At 38.5% G+C, this 15,064-nt stretch overlaps 1 protein-coding gene across 5 annotated transcripts in view; it reads left to right on the forward strand.

Moving 5' to 3' along the window:
• The window catches only part of TNFRSF19 (TNF receptor superfamily member 19), a 94,035-nt gene extending 81,928 nt beyond the window's left edge, over positions 1-12,107 (forward strand). For 4 of the 5 annotated variants that reach the window (XM_079138868.1, XM_079138867.1, XM_079138866.1 and 1 more), the window contains exons 8-10: positions 4,116-4,218; positions 4,811-5,216; positions 9,333-12,107. In XM_079138868.1, the coding sequence (XP_078994994.1) occupies positions 4,116-4,218; positions 4,811-5,216; positions 9,333-9,341 (518 nt within the window). In that variant the 3' untranslated portion in view covers positions 9,342-12,107. The remainder of the gene's footprint in view (positions 1-4,115; positions 4,219-4,810; positions 5,217-9,332) is intronic. The other variant, XM_079138870.1, reaches the window with a different exon arrangement.
• The last annotated feature ends 2,957 nt before the right edge of the window (positions 12,108-15,064 follow it).

Below are 15,064 nucleotides of genomic sequence, written 5' to 3' on the forward strand. Positions count from 1 at the left end.
GGTGGCTGGGCTCAGTTTTCTAGTTCCAGTTAATCTTGCTAAATCATTCTCCACTGTCTCTTGTTGGTTGGGGTATTTCAGCTCTCTTCACTATTAAAAAGAAAATAAAACCAGGTCAGTGGCACATACCTGTAATCCGAGGCTGAAGCAGGAGTATTGCAATTTCGAGACCAGCCTCAGCAACTTAATGAGACCCTGTCAAATTATAAAGGGCTGGGGATTTATCTCAGTGATAGAATGCCCGTAAGTTCAATCCCCAGTACCATAAGTAAATAAGTAAGCATCTCATTGAAATGAACATTTTTCAGCAACTTTTTAGGCAAGTTTGCCTTTCCTGTTTTGAGTCACTTTGATTTGAAATCATGTTAACCTATTGTAGAGTAGGAGTTTTTAATCCTTTGTTATCTTGTGAATTCAAACAAAACCTTCAACTCAAACCACTAAACTCTATGCCTGACCCTAATGTTTTTATTTTAATGTCTTTTTTTGATGTCTTAAAAGGAGCAAGGAGGTTCATGCCAGGATTTTTCACAAACCATAATTGCTTCTCAGAATTGACAGACTTGACAGTTTAAGAAAGTAATTTAAATGGAAATTGCTTTCTCACTTGGGCAAATAGGAACAAAGTTTGAAACTGACTTTCTTTGCCACTTACATGCATTCATCAACATGAGGTTCCTACACCTACATGTCCCATTCCAGTCCCCACCAAATGATCTCACTTCTCCAAATTAAAATTGCATGTGGCCAACATCCTTCCCTGGGTCTATCCTAGCTCCCCTTCTCTCCCTAACTTTGCCTTTCTGTTAGTACCCATGAGTGCAAGGTTAAATAACACCATGTTGTCTCTTGTAAGCACGTTTTTTTTTTTTTTGCTTTAAGTTAAATATGTCCCTGAGATTGACTTGTCCTCTTGGAACCATCCAATCTTGCTTTTCACAAAATGAAGACTGAAGTGTTTCAATCTCATATTGTGTTTCAATCTCATAACTGTTTCATTTTCTACTGATCATTTCTATCTTTGGTTTTAGGAATGAGTTAAAAAGTAAGGTACAAGATTTTCTGTGATGTTTGTGGGTCCAGTTTTGCCTTTGCCTATAGATGATAAGCTCTAAGCTATTGACAGTAACTTTGTGATCCCCAAACACACCCAAGCGTTGTGTCTCCTTGCATACTATTCCATGGACATTGTCACTAGAATCAGAGTAAGTAGGGATAATTTCTTGAGAGATGAACTCTAAATTTTAACTCAAAAAATTTCATCTGTAATACAAAAGATTAAACCTACAGATGGCCTAGTTTGTATACAGTCTTAACAGAGCAGATTCCCTGTACCAATGCCCACATTCAGTAGAGCTTGTCATTACAAGCATTCCCTCCTAATGACAGTGCCCCTTTTCTTTTACATTTTATTCTGACTTAAGTTCTGTCATATGAACATTGAAAGAGTAGGACAAAAAATTTCTACCTATCCTTTACCCAGATTTCAAAAATATTAATATTTTATCTCATTTCCAGATTTGCTTTATCCCCTCATATATATGTGCATATATATATACGTATTTTTGTTTGCCATTTAAAATTCAGTCGCATGTATGGGTGCATTTGCCCCTTAATATGTCAGTGTTTGTTTCCTAAGAACATTCTCATACATAACAGCACAAGTATTAAAATCAGGAAATTTTCACTAATGCAATGCGTCTCACAATCTACAGCCATATTCAGTTTCCTTATCCATCCCAATAATGTCCTTCCTGGCAAAGAACACCTGATACCTCTGTTGCATTTAGTCATCAAATGTCTTTGTTCTCTTTTAAGCTGGAATTTTTCCTTAGTCTTTCTTTGTGTTTCATGGCATTGATGTTTTTGAAAAGTACAGGCCAGTAATTTTGCAGGATGACCCTCACTTTGGGTTTGCCTGTTATTTCCTCAGGATTAGACTCAGAAATATTGCAGAGGGAATGCCATAGCCTTCTTGGTGCACTGGATCAGGAGGCACTGGTGTCCCTCTGTTGCATGTCTTCTCAGGTTGACTTTGGCACTTAGTTAAAGGGTATCTGCCAGCTTTACTCCACTGTAAAGTTATTGTTCTCTTAAGTTAATAAATATATGGGGAAAGATACTCAGAGACTATGTAAATATCCTGTTCCTCCCCAGACTGACCCAGCAGGTTAGCATCCCGTATGATTCTTACCTGAGCCAATTGTTACTAATGATTTCTTTATTATTATTATTATAATTTATTTGTTCTTTTTAGTTATTCATGACAGTAGAATATATTGTGACACATTATATCATTTGACATGTCATTTTATGGTTGCACATGATGTGGAGTTACACTGGTGTTACCAATGACTTCTAATTCCATCATTCTTTCTACATTTATGACTTGGCTTCCTTTGATATGAAGGAACTTTCCCTTCTTCCCCACTTATTTATTAATCAGTTAGTCTAGACTCCAGACTTGTGAACCTTATTCAGTGGTTACAATTCTTTGGAATCATTTTTAATTTTTTTGTTCAAATTCTTCTAGGTGTGGCCAGTAGACGTTCCCTCAGACTGTCATGTACCATTTTGATATGTCCCCTTTTTATTTTTAGCACCTTATTACTTTCTGGCACAAAAAGAACTTCAGGTTCTTCTTGTATTTTTCTTAAGTCAGCCATTTCTACCAGGAATGGCATTGCCTTTTGCTTTTAAATAATTTTGAAATGTTTCACAGTGAGCATGACATACTTGTTGAGTTGATTAGTGGAAGACACAAACCAAGTCCCACAGTCACAGTTCCCAGGCACCATGGTATATTCAGATGGTATGACACAGAGGTCTTGCTTTGAGAGAGATTTAGGTGAAGTCTGCCTGGCTGTCCTTTCTGTTAACAGTGGTTTGCAGTTGCATCTCAATATATGAAATTCATTTTTTGAAAGGGAAATAAATATTAATTTCATAATGTTTTCCCATTCATAAAAATAGATCTATTCTCCATAGAAAAATCTGATATACACAAAAACACATATTAATATGTGTAGATGTCTGATTTCACTATGTATATATGTGTGTCTTTGTATGTGTGCTTGAATGTCTTTATTGTTTCATAAAACCAAAATTATACTTAAATGTGCATAGAGAGCAAGAAGTCTAGAGAGTCTGACAATATTTATTTGCAGCTTATGGGACTGGGAAAGATTTATTTTTAAATTGCTCATCTAACATCTCTTTTTGTTTTTTTTAATTTTTTTCTTCTTCAGTGAACACAGTGGTTTGTGATGTGGAGGGAACGCATCTGCTTATTCCTTAAACTTACATTCCCAGCAATAAAAAATATGCATATGTGTGCATTGAGTTAAGGGCTCTGAACTTTTTTAGACTCATGTCTATGTTACTGCACACTCAGCAGAGAAGTCGTACTGTTCTCCTGTCAGCAGCGTGAGAGTCTCATTTCACTTGCCTTCCCATAACCTGCAATATTACCTTCCATCGTTTTTTAATCGGGGTAAATACACATAACACAACACTTACCATCTTAACCATTTCTAAGTGAACAGTTCAGTGGCATACACATACACATTCACATTGCTCTGGAATCACCACCACCGTCTCCAGAACCCCCAGAACTTCCCAAGCCAAAGCTGTCAACATTAAACACTAGTGTAATGTAACAACTGAACCCACCATTCTGTAAAACTACAATGCACCAATAAAATAAGGTGAGGAAAAAATGAAGGCTAGCAATAAATGCATAAATATTTTAAAATTTTTAAAATCCAGAACAATTTAAAATATTCTGAGGAAATGAGGAGCATTTACAATAAAAACTTATTCCACAATGAAAAAAAAAAAAAAAACCCCACTAGGGAACAATTCCTTCCCCACAGCTCCTAGAAGCCCCTGCTCTACATCTATCTCTGTGGGTTTGACCACTCTAGGTACCTCACAGAAGTGGTTCATCTCTTTTATTTTTTTAAGGTAAGGAAAAAAATAATTTTGTATCTCTTTCCCACACAAAGACCACCCAACGCCGACTAGCTGAATTTCCCAGAACCCTGCTAAACTGGTATTAAAGAGAAAGTTCCAGAGAAAAGCACTGTGTCTCATGCCTCTTCTGGCTTCCCCAGGGCCTGTCCACTTGATCCCATCCTTGTGCTGTGGTGAGGCCTGCGGCACTGACCGGGCAGCGCTTGGTTGTGGGGTGCATTCCAGGGCCACCCTTCCAGAGAGGTAAGTCACTTCCATGATTTCACATTCCCTTGTGCATTCTTCTAACTTACTAATTTTCATGTGAAACTATAGAAATGTTGCTTTTTAAATATTATTAATGACATTCTGGATATTGGAAAGTAGTAATTCTTTGGCAAGAATTAAGGAAGTCTCTTAAGGTGCTAATATCTAATAATTCTTTGTACAAATAATATTCTTTGTATTTTTCTCCCCAAAAAGTTTATTTTTGTCCTATATCATGACACCTCTGTCATCAAGTACTGTTAACATGCCGAGTACTTATTGTGTATTTGTTTAGAATTTTAGAGCAGCAGTCAAGGAAACTCAGCGAAGACCTATAGGAAATGGCATGTATCATACATTAAGTTAAGAATATTAATTGGAAATATGTATAGGAAATCAGTTTTAAAGTAAACATATTATTCTGAGTCCTTGTATTGATGCAACTTTATAAAAACAGGAAACAGGAGAATTCTGACTTAATAAATTGCTATTTCATTTAGAAGACTTAAAATCATAGCTGAAGTGCTACTTTGTAGTAGTATTCTTTCTCACCATGAAATACTTAAAGATCCTTTGAACATGTGTTCAGAAATGCAGTGCCACTCGGGGAGACCATGCCAACTTTCTTCGGGTCCCTTTCAAGGTCCATGTGTGGTGAGTTTTCGGATGCCTGGCCTCTGATACAAAATCCCATGGGTGGTGACAACATCTCTTTTTGTGACTCTTATACTGAACTCAATGGAGAAGATATTGATTCTCTCAATCCAGAAAACAAAAGCTCAACGTCTTTGGATTCAAGCAGTTGTCAAGATCTGGTTGATGGAGCTGTTTCAATTCAAGCTCTTTCTGGAAACTTCACAGAAACTGCTGATTTATCTAGACATAAGGACACAGTGGCAGAATCAGCACTAACTCAGGATGCACTAACTACTGGAAGCCAGCTAGATCCGGAGGGTGGAGATACTGTGCACCCCACCACTCCAGTATCCCTCCAGGTAAGGCAGTGTCTGACTTCAGCATGAGCTTGACGTTGACTTGTAATCCAGAGGGAAGGGAATGGAACTCTTCCTACAGTAAATTTGGAAGAATCTGGACTGTGAATGTAGCTCAGTGGAAGGGCATTTGCCTTAGCAGGCATAAAGTTCTGGATTTCAGGGGGGATCCTGATAAGGTTTTTCCATTTTTCATAATTTCAGAAAGTACATTATAGAATATGTTTTAAAATAAACTTCAAGAGTCTTTTATTTTTAACTAGCAGAGCTGTTGTATAAGACTGTAAAGGGCTGCTGCATTCTTTTATTCTTCTTTATAAGTCTGATTAGTTAGTACAGTCTCTTTTCTTGACTAGAGAGGTTAGTTACCAGAGCATCTCACAATTTTCCTGACCTTCATTTTTCTAAATATATTCTTATGCCCAATCTTCAGCACACTTCATTCACTGCCAGGGTAATCAAAATTTAGGTCTAAAACTATTCTTCCCCTCTTCCCTCTTTCACTGTTGTTTACTGGATTACTCAGCTTTGACAAATTGATGGATCTGGTCAGAAATTGATTGGTGGTTGTGCTGTAGTCAAATGCATCATAAGATCCCCCCAGGTTGAATGGTTTAAAATCAGGTTTAGGGGCAAGAGGGGGAGTGGTAGCCAGTACAGATAGATGGGGGCTTCCTGGTACCCTGTAGTGCTGGGGACAGGAAAGATTCAGGGAGAACTGGCACCATCTCTGCTTTCTCCTCCAGGTGATGTGGCCTTTGCTGAATTTGCCTTGATACTTATGTATATTTCCTTAAATAGAAGTGCCTGCATTATCAGTATAAGTCTTGGGATGAGGTCAGCCTTGATTAGAAAGAGCAAGTCACAGCCGTGCCATCAGTTCTCAGACCCAGGAGACCTTGCCTTGCACCGCAGCAGTGTTGCTCTCCCTGTTTGGTCCTTGCTGTGCCAAGTCAGGGCTTTAGGGCTGAGCAGACGCTGGAAACACACTGCACATGCTCCAGAGTGTGGCCTCCATTTCCAGGAGACTTGGTATCCTTGTCCACTTGTATCAAAAACTTAGCCAAAGGTCAAGCGTGATGTAGATGTGTTCCTTTTATGATCACTGCAGAGATCACATCATTTTTTTTTAACTGCAAAGAAATTTGCTAAAGACTTCATAGAGAATTCTATGCAGAAAACAATTTTTGGCTTTAAAGGGGAAAGACTTTGGTTTTAGTCTCAAAATGGGGGAAATGGAGAAGAGGTAAGTAAAGGGAGGAAAAACAGGTTGGGCAGTTGAAAAAAACATAAACTACACTCATCTGAACTCTGCTTGTAGCTAGGGAAGTTTACTTATTAATCCTGTTTTTTTTTTTTTTTGTTTTTTTTTTTGAGCCACCCCATAATTTATGTAAGTTTCATGATAATGAATAAGAAAAGGGTTAAGAATTTAGAATGAATTGTGCCCCACAAAACTTAGGGGCTGAGAAGGCCCAGCAGCCTCCAGCAGGTAACAAGTCCTGCCATCCGGGTCTCCATGTAAGGGAAGGGCAGGTGCAGCACAGGGTGGAGGTGAGTCCCACCCTTGAACAACAAAGCCCTGTATGCCTTGCCAGCTATCCCAAATGAGTTACCTTTCCCCAGGCCTGTTGCATCCTCTGTGTGTCCATTGTCACAGAAAAGTCTGAGTAAGGAGGATTATCAGCTCCCAGCTGACTAACTAGGGTTTTGCAGAGGCTTGTCAGTAAAGAGAATTACCATCAAGTTTGTAGTTTGTCCCTGGGCTCATGGTGTAAATTGCTGAGACGAGGGAATATCTGATCACTAAGTCTTATCAGAACCAGCTCCCTTTCTTTACTCGTGGTGTTGGAGGATGGGGGTACGGCTTGTAAGCACTGTTACCACAGCTTTATGAATGTGAGATTTGAGAAACATATGTTAGTACATAAAACTGGCATAGGTGACATTAATTCCTTTTCAGGAAAGTTCAGGTAATTGTCATGACCTACTTAAAGATACTTTCAACTCAAATTATTATGAATTGAAAAGTAAGTTGTAATCACATCTAAAATGAACCTGCTGAGAAAATGTTGCATAATTTATTAAAGGCTTTTAATAATTTTCTAAGATGTGTTCTTATAATTATTAGATCATATAGGTAAATCTAAGTATGACATTCTAAATTTGATAAAGAATTATGAAAATGTAAACCTTTTCAATTTTCCCCCTACAATAAAATACAATAAATAATAGTTTGAGTCCATTTTATTTATGTGTGTTGGGGGGTTCTGGGGTTCAAACCCAGGGCCTGGTGCATGCTAGGCAAGCACTCAACCACCAAACTACACCCCCAGCCCTGAGCCCGTTTTAAGAGATAATCTTTTCCAGATTCTACAAAGCATTTTCCCTTCGGTTGTATTTACTGAATCCATGAAATACACTGAATGAACCCAAAATATTCCAAAGTAAATAGAGGTGGCAGTAGCTGTAAACCTTCAGGAGCTGGGCCGCTTCACTTCAGGGGTCAGCTGGGTATTTAACTCAATTAGTTTTTTGTTGTTTGGTTTTCTAAAATACTAAATTTTAAAAAGCAATCACATTTTCTCCTAGCAGGTTCAATTTTCCAAGGGAGAGAACACATTTACTTCTCATAAAGAATTTGATTTCAGCAGCTTATTACTAAAAGCCCTAATGCACAGGACTTCTAGTTAATTCTATCCATTCCTTGACTCATTTTCAATCAGTTTGTATCTATAATATCGACTCATTCAGAATTCTGGAAGGCACTGTGTGTCTGTTTGGAGATATAAAAGGGGTAGCTATAGCTTTAACAGCACTATGTCTTTACTGGGTGTGAGGCTGTGATTTCTAATGCAAGATGCATTTGTTTCCAAAAACTATATTTTTACAGGGTAGTTTTCTTGTAGGTCATTTAAGACTACCTAGAATTTGATGATGAGAGTTATGGTTCAGGATAAAGCTAATAGGTGTGAAAGCCTTCTTCAGTCAATAGGACTCAATTTTAATCAAGTTTTCCTTATACACTTCTCCCCAGAGGGAACAGAACTGAGGCATTTGGCACATCATTTGCTGAGATATTTAGGAGAATGAAACCAGCCTCTTAACTTACAGGCAAAGCTTTTCTTGATGTTAATTTTTAAACATTGTTTTAAATGTGAACCTAAAGGAACAGAAAGAATGATAAGGCCTGGGTTCTAGTTTTTCAGTCCACTGAAATCTACTTTTTCCACATAGACAAACTGAAGATAATTTGCCTTCTGCAGCAGGGTTAATGTAGTTATTATGATGAGGTCAGTTGATCAACATATTTGATAAAACTATCTCCTAGTATTCAAAAGAACTTCAGGAGCTTTTATTTTAGTTATAGCTCTTAAGATCTAGAAAAAAACATTTTCTCTAAATTCATCTAGGTCAGTGATGCTAATTAATGGTAAATAAGTCAGTAAGCGAGAGTAAGGTCCCACTCCTTTTTGGTCATGCTCAGTTGGCCGAGGCCTCCTCCCTTCTTTCAGTGGGATCAGTGCCTTTCCTGATAAGGACAAATAAAATGACTCCCCTTCACTGAGGATAGTCATCCTATGATGATTGTGACTATTCCAGGAAGATCATGATAAGAGAAATCTCATTCCCTATTCTAGACATTCTCCGATAATTGAATGGAAGTCTTGAATTCAAAGACTAAGTTGACAGATGAAGAATAGCACTATTCATTGATCATCTTTATTCTTTGAAAGAAGGGTATAAAGAATCCTAAAATCTTTACCTATGAATGCTTTAAAGGACCACAGCACAGGAGAAACAGAATTTCAATGCTTGGATGAGATTGGAAATCAGCAAAAGCATTGTTTATTCATTGTGATCACTGTGGGTTACATTATCATCTTTCAAGTAATCTTCACAAAGATTGAGTGACTATGACTTGTTATGGAAAGCTCAGTTTTATTCTCAGTATATGGGTACCTGGGAATTACAATCCTACTGAATGAGTTTCTTGTGCATGTATTATTAAATTCATGAAGACTACTAGTAAAAGTCATGCATAGTCATCTTTTATGATTACAGTTTAGCAGCTTGCAAGGGATTATTTTTAAAGCTCTTCTTCTGTTGCTGTTTTAGGAAGCCTAAAGGCCGTGCTTCTTCCTGCAGTGGAAGTGTGTGTCTGGAACCCAAAGGGCACTGCTCTGTTAGGCTTATGGACTGAGCAGTCTGGACCCTGCACAGCTTCTGGAGAAAAAATAAAGCTGAACCAAACTGACGGCATTTTAAGCCTTTCAACTAGTTGCGTCTGAGCCAGACCAGCTGTAAGCCGAAACCTCAGTGAGAAGCAAGGAGAGCCTGTAGGCAGACTTATGATTATTTGCATCTTCCCTAAACCAGAAGTTTCCCATCTACATGAACAACTTCAAAGACTGGTGGGTTAAGAGCAGCCTATGAGATGATGGACACATAACAAGATACAACCAGGTGTTCATGCTCATTTTCATGGTGAATGTGGTCTAACAAGACTGAAGACCCAGAGTTCCCATTGTCACTGGCATTTTCTTTCCAGGAATAATTTCACTTAGCCTGTAATTCTGCTAAAAGTACATGTCAGATTCTTTACATTAGTTTTTATGTAGAATGGGTTTGAAATTTAGTATTTCTGTTGAATAAGGTAACTTTTTCATCATCTAAAACTGATTAGCTTAGGTGGTTAAAATTGACTTTGTAACACCTGTCTAAATCTTAGTTGTATTAGATGCAGTTAACTGACCAGGAATCAGAAAACAGTTCTTTTCCAGAATCTCACTTCTAACCTCAGCCTCTGTCACATGGACACCTTCTGGTGCTGGTAGGAGAAAGGACCTGAGTTACTGTGGTCAGCAGAAGGTGGCCCATCACCTTGGCATAAAAACCACTTAACATGCATAGCCTAGACACAAGTTAAAATCATTGATACTCATATTAAATTCCTTGATATGGAACCATTTGTCATATCTGTCTGTATGCCTGAGCTGAGAAGTTTCAGGATTTCTTTTATAAAAGAGGATATTTCTAAACATGGTGATCTTGTATTTGTATTGTATCTTACATTAAAGGTTTTGACCATCTCAGCATATAAGGTTCCCTGGCTACTGAAGTACTCTTCAATGAGAACACACTACACTACATAGTAGAAGAAAAAGAAGAAAAGTCTGTAACTGGCACTGTGTGGTTTGACCAGAACTCTGTGGTTGTCCCTCTAATATTACTTCTGAGGTTACACATAAAATCTCTCATTTTAGCCAGATAATATTGAATTTAGAAGTCTGGTGCTTCCATTAAGGTGCTCCATATTCTATCACCTTAGTATTTACAAACTGGCATTTTCTCTAGGGCTAAGAAAGAAACAAAATCAGTTCAGTCAAGAAGCAGTGGATAGCTCATTTGCTCCTAATCTTAAATACCCTAGAACCTTAATTGAGCAGGATTTTTTTCCCTGTTGCAAGATTCATAATCAGATCTGGCCTTCATTAGCTGTCACATTTACACTTAAAAAGTAAATAGAAAAAAAAAAAAGTAAATAGACCTTTGAACATCAATGTGTTAGAGGGCACTGAAAAATCTGGGTATTGCCCTGCTCAAAATCAAGGTGAGGTAAACACCTAACATTTAAGTTGAACATTAAAATTAATCTGTCTTTTCTAGTTTTGTCTTTATCATTTTATCATATTATCATTTATTTACCCCAACATTTTCTTTCTTTGTAAGACATTAGTAAAATTTAAGAAGCGAACCTTCTTCCCTGTGGCCATTTCTCTATTCATAGTTAGGTTCTAACATGGGTATATTAACTGCCTGTGTCTGTTTCTGCTCATGACTTCAATTCTTTTATCCAAAATAGGAAATCAGACTGTTTCATGATAACCCATGGTTATTCATATTTACCTAGTGCCAGGTCATAACCAATGGATTTTCTTTTTTTGTTTCCTGTTGTAGCATAAGGCAATGGTTCTTAAACTTTGGTAATCACCAACTCTTATGAAAATTGCCCTTAGGAAATTCTTGTAAAATATTTAGGATTTGGCCACAAGACATCTACGAAAACGCAAGTCTGGTTTCCTTGAGTGGCTTCATGTAGTTCACAGATGTGTGCCTTTGTTTGCAATCCGATCATCTCTGTTATGACAGGGATGATCAAAGTAGGCAGGGTTGTGTCCCTTTGTGTAACCTGAATATATTTTCCATATGGAGAGCCCTGATTAATTTCAAAGACAGATGCCTGCTGAAGAAAGCCAGACCGATGGGAAGGAGACTTTGGCCTAAATAATCAAACATCACTTTTGATCCGTAGAGGTTGAAAATTGATTTCATTTGATTCTGCATTTGAAATATCTTGGGTTATTTTTGTCAAGATGAAGACATCTGACCACCACCACCAACTCTAGAAACATACAACAATGTTAGATTTTGCATTCTTTGTAAACAATTAAGAAAAAAATACAATTTGCATTTGACAGTGTTGGAATATCCTACAACTTTCAATAAGCTCAGTTGCTGAAGGAGAAACGTGGTCCAGCGGGTATCAGTGCTATTTTCCTTGCTGTGGAAGCTCATGACAAGAATGAGACAAGGGTTTCAAGCACAACCAAGTCAAGTCATGGATTTTCTACTTTTGTGTATATGGAATATATATTTTAAATATAGATTTTTCTACTTTAGATCAAGTTTTGCTATTAGGTTAAGCACCATTGTTGGTGCTAGTAAAGAAAAAAAAAAAACCATCACTGCTTTAAGATAGTTTGAATCAATTTAGATTTCATTACTATTTTACAAACTAGAATTTATAAATTTGTAAATTATCATTTTCCTATACAAATAGTTTTGTAATACTTTTTTATTTGTGAATAAAATCAATACTTGTTATTCTTATTTATGTGTCCAGTGAGAAAATCATTGATTTTGTGGATATAGGTATTTTTTTTTAATTTCTTACCAGAAGGTCACTTGAGAATTGTGCAAAGTCCTATTCCTTCAGAGGGAACCTTCTTCAGTTCCTCAAACTTTAAGAGGGCGGATCCTTACTAGCTACCTTGTTATGTTTCTCAGGTATGTCAGTCAAGCTACTGCTAGATTCCCAGAATTACTTTGAGAAGTTTGGTTTCAAGATTTTACCATGATCTTATATTTTTTCTCTTCATTTTTTTTGACACAAAGAGGAAGGGAAAAAAACTTTTAAAAAAGTTTTGTAGTCCTTCTTTTTGTAGGTCAGTTGGGTGTGTGCCAACCACAGAGTAGACTGAAAGAAGGAAAGAATGTCCGCAGAGCCACCGTGATCACTGTAGGAGTTTCTTTTTCTTTCATGGTTCTATTTCTCTTCTTTCTCAACCTCTTCCTTCCCTTCAGGAGAGCTTGTAAGATCGTTATTAGATTTTAAGAGAAGAGTTTACACTTCCTGGAAAAAAATGTATTTTCTTATTTTAACTTGACACCATGTTGTCCCAGCTGGTGAGTCTCATGTTAAATGGCACTGGATTCCATGTGGAAAGGACACTGGTTTGTTTCCCTTTCCACCCCGCCCCAAGCCCAGTCCTCTCTTCATGTGGACTTATCCATGAAGATGGGCCGAGCTTATGGACAAAGCACACATCCACCAACTCTGAGAAAAATAACTGAAAGCTTATGAGGTTCCCACAAGAGGTCTCAAGTATTCTGTAGGAACATGCTTTCGTCATTACTGCCATTATAAGATCTTTGCATTTAGCTACTTGGTATTGTGAATTTGTCCCATTGTAACTTGAGAAGTTATTGTCTGTTTTTTAAAAACATCAAGTTGGCACAAAGAAAAATTTTTCTTAAAAAAATCAAGTAATCATACCCAGTAAAGTTATGAAAGTAAAGTTTAAGTGTGTCAGTCAATCATTTTGAAACTAAATGGTGTCTGAAAATTTCCAAAACCTATCATCAGTAAGACCTGGTATGGTATTCTATGATATAATTATGTTGGATAAAGTAGATGGTTCACAGTAATATTCATTCTCTCACATTTCAGCCAAAGGAGGGTCACAAGCCTTCTACCCCAAAGATTGAGAAGACCCTGTTTGGGTCATTTCATAAACTACCAATAGCATTTGAATCATTGTGATTTACAGCTACTTTCGAATTAGGCTTGCCAGAAGTCTTTAAAAACTTTTTCTGCAAAAACACTTTCTCTAGAACGGTGGGTGGTCTTCTGAAGTAGGTTTCAATTATTAGTCAATAAAGACAAAGGGCTTCTTTCTCTTTTTTCCTTGATTTTGATGGCATAAGCTATTCCTAGATCAGACCAAAATAGCTGTGTCCTGTCAGGTTTTGTTAAGGGTGGAATTTAACCAGCAGAACTATGCAGAGGGATTTTCCTTACCTGGGTTGACTATTGCCAGTAAACAGAAGATCTGCGGAACACTGCTGGTGATCTCTTAATAGCAGGTTAGGAGAGCAGCTTCCACACGGGAGGTGAGGCATTGTGCCACCACCTCCATCTGTCAGATCCGACAAGCTTCCCCTGAAGTTCTGAACACAGTCTTAATTCCTCTCAGAAGGTGCACTCTCAGAAGAGGGCTTCCCCTGTGTCGATCCTCAATTCAGTCATTCAACAGGTGTTTATATGGTAGCATAGAGTGTTTGCTGGATTCTAAATACAATGCCAGGGCTTAAGCAGATATTGAGATGTGAGGGTGGCAGACCTTTTAACTATTTATTAAATACTTCTTAACTATAAAGGCACAAATGCAAATTCTTGAGCATAGGGGAGCAGTGATGCTCTGGGCAGCCAGGAGGGAGCACAGATGGGAGGGAAATCTCTGAAGGCTCACCAGGCAGGTGAGGGGGTGGGGGTGAAGGAGCTGGAACTGCATGAGGAAAGGCCCAGCTTGTTGAGAGAGCGTGCAGGGTGTGCTGGAGCACGTGGAACAGGATGAGGTGGCTGAGGGCTGACGGGTCCAATGTGCCCCTCCCGGGGCTTGAACATCACCCTCCAGAGGATTTGCTCACCTTTAAACAAATAGCATGACCTGAAAACTCTTAAAATTCCTAATCTTTCGTAAGTTTGGAAGCACAGAGTGAGAGGAATTTGACCTCTCTCCAGAAGCAGAAAATTCCCACTAATGAGAGGAAGTGGCCACTGTCCAGGGGTAGAGGTGGAAAGTCAGCACCCTGGTTGGAAATATTGAGTGTGAGCTCATTTCCTCCATCATCTAGGTCACCTTGGACCCGTCCCAACTTCCACTGCTCGGTGCTGACCATCAGGTGTAGGTGTAGAATTTGGCTGAGGTACCTACTAACATCAAGCCAATATTCCGAGTCTTTGAGGATACTCCAAGCAGGCATGACAAATCTACTTGTGTGGTCTCGCCCCTCCCTGTGCTAGTGGAGAGCACCAGGCTTCAGACTCAGGGTCCTGCCAACCATGCCAGCAGGTCTGAGTCAACCTCCGGGGCAAAACAGCTTTGTCTACCCACTTCTAACTCAACCAGTCACCCTTACCTGAGGACTAACATCTTGCCTGATCATTTATTTTTTTCTAACACCCTTGTCTTGGAAATGCTACTGCCTTTGTTGTTCGTTCTTGTCCTGCCTGAGCAGCATCCCCAGGATATCTAGGAGGACCAGGAGGCTGGCCCGTGGCTTGGGAAGGGCAGCAATGCATGCCTGCTCACCAGGGCCATGCCCTCCATCCCTCCAGATCACACTGGCCTGTCTGCTCCTCAGCACTAGCTTCTGGTCATGTCTAAGAACTTTTCATATATTTTAACTGCAAATAAATTCACTAAGAGGCTTCTAGATTAATAAATGAGCCAACTAGAGGTGCAGCCCAAGCATAAAGTTGAGGGAACCCAAGAATTCTCCCC

This window comes from Sciurus vulgaris, assembly GCF_902686455.1.
Source record: "Sciurus vulgaris genome assembly, chromosome: 4".
In the NCBI taxonomy this organism is placed as follows: Eukaryota; Metazoa; Chordata; class Mammalia; order Rodentia; family Sciuridae; genus Sciurus; species Sciurus vulgaris.